The 4,017-nt window shown below is 44.1% G+C and overlaps 1 protein-coding gene across 1 annotated transcript; it reads right to left on the reverse strand.

Annotated features, from left to right (window-relative positions):
* Positions 1–2,904: 2,904 nt before the first annotated feature.
* LOC104273484 (ret finger protein-like 4A-like protein 1) lies at positions 2,905–3,065 on the reverse strand (the record flags this gene model as incomplete). Its single annotated transcript, XM_009868832.1, is given in 3 exon segments — positions 2,905–2,985; positions 2,987–3,030; positions 3,033–3,065. Coding segments are annotated over 3 exon segments (158 nt in total), but the record flags the coding sequence as incomplete, so codon positions are not given.
* Between the last annotated feature and the right edge of the window lie 952 nt (positions 3,066–4,017).

Genomic DNA, 4,017 nt, shown 5'->3' on the forward strand with positions numbered 1-4,017 from the left:
TCCCCCCACCCCACGGGGAGAACCCGGCGCAGGAGGCGGCTGCGGAATGACAGAGGGAAATGCGAGGAGGGCAATTAATTAGAAATTAAACCCGATGCGAGACTTTGGCAGAGGAGACGGGCGGCGAAACACGAAAGAACGCGCCTGACCTTGAACCCGACCACCCCCCTCCTTGCGGCTCAGGGATGAGGAGAGTGTCAGGAGGGGGCCTGCTGTTAATTAGGGAGAGCTGTTCATTAGGGAGAGATGCTAATCAGCCTCCCTGGGGGTTAACCACTGCAATTAGGGAAGGTGCTAACCAGAGGTTCAGGGACTGGGGGTAGATGTGTCGAGGTGAGCCAGAGGGGGTGACAGGACCGGGAGGATGCCTCGGTGCATCTCTTGGATTTGAGCTAAAACCTGACAAGTCTGGGACTGGGCTTTAGATCCGTCTTCTCCACCCACCATTCCGGCGTGAAGTGGAATTAGTCAAGAAGCCAAAGCTTAATAAAATTCTCTGCTGCTTCACCTTTATTTGTATTTAATATAATTTTAAACCATTGTTTTCCTGCAAACCCACCGCCCAAGCCCTAAATCCTGCTCTTTCCACTTCTTGAATGGATGATGACCCTCCTTGGAGCTGGTTGGGAGGTGAAGGTAGAAAACTCCCCAACCCCAAAGGAGTATGAATTGCTGCATTTCTCCCGAGCAGCACAGAGCGCCGGCGTGAGCGTCCCCAGATCTTCCTCCACAGGAAGCGACGCTCTGTGGGAGACACGTAGGAGAACACTCGAAACAAGGAGCTCACGACCAAGTTTGCAGCTTGGGGTGCAGAGTCGTCGAATCTCTGAATCATTTGGGTTGGAAAAGACCTTTCAGATCATCAAGTCCGAGCATTCACCCGGCACTGCCAGGTCCACCTGAGCACCCATGTCCCTGAGCACCCCTGAGTCAACCCATGTCCCTGAGCACCACACCTACATGGCTTTTAAATCCCTTCAGGCATGGAGACTCCACCACTGCTCTGGGCAGCGTGTTTCTGGACTTGACAACCCTTTGGGTTAAGAAATTTGTCCTGGTGTTCAATCTAAACCTCCCTGGGAGCAACTTGAGGCTGTTTCCTCTTGTCCTATCACTTGTTCCTCGCTCCAACCTTCTTTCAAGGCGTTGTAGAGAGCAAGAAGTTCTCCCCTCAGCCTCCTCTTCTCCAGGCTGAACAACCTCAGCCACCCCTCATCATACTTGTTCTTCACGCCCTTCCCCAGCTTCGTTGCCCTTCTCTGGACCCTCTCCAGCACCTCAACATCCTTCTTGTTGTGAGGGGCCCAAAACTAAACACAGGGTTCAAGCTGCAGCCTCACCAGTGCCAAGTTCAGGCTTAACCGGTCTCATTTTGTATTTTAGTGGCAGTTGCCATTCCGAGCATTCTCATCTCTGTTGTTGTTGCTGCTACACATGATGAGCTCTTGGAGAATGTTCTGGCCAATGTTTTCACCCTGTGGTTCCTTTCCAGACCCTCAGGACTTGTACAGGTCACCTCCAGCAATGGAAGCACTGGGGAAAAGATTCAAAGCAAACGGTACTGGAGTCAAAAAGAGCTTCTTCAAAGGGTTTCAAGGCTGGAATCTCGATCTGTCATGAGGCAAAGACATCACGAGGGAACCTCTGAATTGGGTGTGATATGAAATCAGTCTGGTTCAGTCCTCCATCAGGTCTTCCATCTCAAACTCTGCAGTTCCTCATCTGTAGAAAACAGAAGATGGAAAAGCTGTTGCTGGCTTCTTCTAGGCTCAAACCATTCTATTTTCTATTTTCTAAGACCAGAAGAGGTGTAAGTCAACTTATGTTGCCTCTCAGACTTCTTCAAGCACTGGTAGCACGTTCTCCACCCACGAAGTGCAATACAGACACATTTCCTCATCTTAAATGACTTTTTTGCTTCTTTTCCTCCAAAATTTTGGCAATTCCACCCAGAAGATGGATGGAGAGAGGTTTCCTTTGCAGCATGCCATGGTGGTGGGGGTCTACTTTGAATTTGTGAAGGGCTTTGCGCATAAGCGCAGAGGACACAGTGCAGTGGTCCAGAACAAGACCTCGGAGAACGATGGTCGCTGAAATGGGTCGTAAAGACTAAAACTATTTTCAGGGAAAAAAGAAAAAAAAAAGGACTCCACAGAAGTTATTCTTGAGGTAAACAAATTTATCTCTCAAAAAAATTTATTAATTAAATTAATTTATCAAATAGAGGACACGGTGCAGCAGTCCAGAACAAGACCTTGGAGAACGATGGTCGCTGAAATGGGTCACAAAGACTAGAACTATTTTCAGGGAAAAAAGAAAAAAAAAGGACTCCACAGAAGTTATTCTTGAGGTAAACAAATTTATCTCACAAAAAAATTTATTAATTAAATTAATTTATCAAATTTATCAAAAATTATCAAATCGTGGAGTGGGACAGCTCCCTTCCCATGGGTGCTGCAAGTATTAGATAAAACATCTCCAGAAAAGGCTGGGGGAAAGGAAATATTTTCAGCTAAGGTATTGAACTATGTGTAATGCAAAACGTGATTGAGAGTGTACAATGCGAAGTGCAGTTAAGCTTTAAATTTCTCTAAGAAAACAACGCGATGTCACTACAAAATTACTGTATTTTAAAAAAAAAAGTATTATTCCTCTTTAACCGAAAAAATTCTCATGGCTGAACCTTCATGTGAGTTTTTAAAGAACGGATAAACCTCTTCTGAGAACGCAGTCTTTAAACGCGAATATCACGAATATGTCAGTGACATTGAAGAAAGTCAACATTTTCTCTTCGCAATTAAGGTAAACTCTGATTTTTCTGGGATTTTTCCGCACCACTAACTGTGTCCACAGGTCAATTCTTGCCCAGTAACATTCAGAACTCGAGCCCAGAGCCCAGAATCCTTATGTAGGTGACAGAGACATCTTTCCTCGCCTTGGAGTGGATTTTCTGGCTGCTCCCAGGTCCCAGTCATCACTTTTTTTCAACGTCCACCTCCCAGTAATGCTTCCCCGAGGAAAAACCTTCAAGCCCAGCACACAGATAGAGGAACCGAACCTCCTTTCTTTTCAAGTCACCTCCTGGAGTTGTGATTGATGCGTAAAACTCTTCTTGTCTGCAGCGAGAGACAAGTTTGGGTGGGCTGTGTCCTCGTCAACCTTGAGTCATCTACCCCAGACAGACGTTTGGGGCTTTCTAGACTCTCTAAACCACCTTATAAACACTTTCTAAACACTAAAACGCTTCATAAATAGCCTAAAATGCTTCATGAAGAGTCTAAAATGCTTCTGGAATAGTCTAAAATGCTTCAGGAATAATCTAAAATGCTTTATGAGTAGTCTAAAATGCTTCATGAATAGTGTGAAATGCTTCATAGCGTAAACCACTTCATGAATAGTTGAAAATGCTTCATAAATGGTCAAAAACTCTTCATAAATACCCTAAAACACTTTTTAAATACCTTAAAACACTTTATAAACACCTTAGAATGCTTTATAAGCACCTTAAAATGCTTTATAAACACCTTAAAATGCTTTACAAACACCTTAAAGCACTTTATAAACATCTTAAAATGTTTTATAAGCACTCTATAATCACTCTAAACCACGTTAGATATACTCTGAAACACTTTATAAAATACCTTAAAACCTTTTAAACACCCTGAAACACTTTATAAACATTTTACCGTCGCTCTAAACCCTTTATAAACACTCCAGAGCAAGGGAAGGAAACTCTCTCGCATTACATTTCATTCTGAAAAATCTCCTGACAGCTACTCTTGAAAGATCTCCAAGCCTGGAGCAAAGGAGGTTAAATTACACTTTGACTTCCAAATATTTGGCTGCCGAGAGGAATATCCCCACATCACGGGCGTAAATGGCACTTTCAGATTTTACAGCAAGTAAAAGCGTTATTTTACCTGCATTGCCGCGAGCCTTTGTGAGTTCTGAAAGCAAATAATGGGGAGGAAAAAAGGAAAAAGAAAGAAGGGGAAGGGGAAGGGGAAGGGGAAGGGA

The sequence above is a fragment of the Apaloderma vittatum genome, unplaced genomic scaffold (genome assembly GCF_000703405.1).
Source record: "Apaloderma vittatum isolate BGI_N311 unplaced genomic scaffold, ASM70340v1 scaffold2100, whole genome shotgun sequence".
Taxonomy (NCBI): Eukaryota; Metazoa; Chordata; class Aves; order Trogoniformes; family Trogonidae; genus Apaloderma; species Apaloderma vittatum.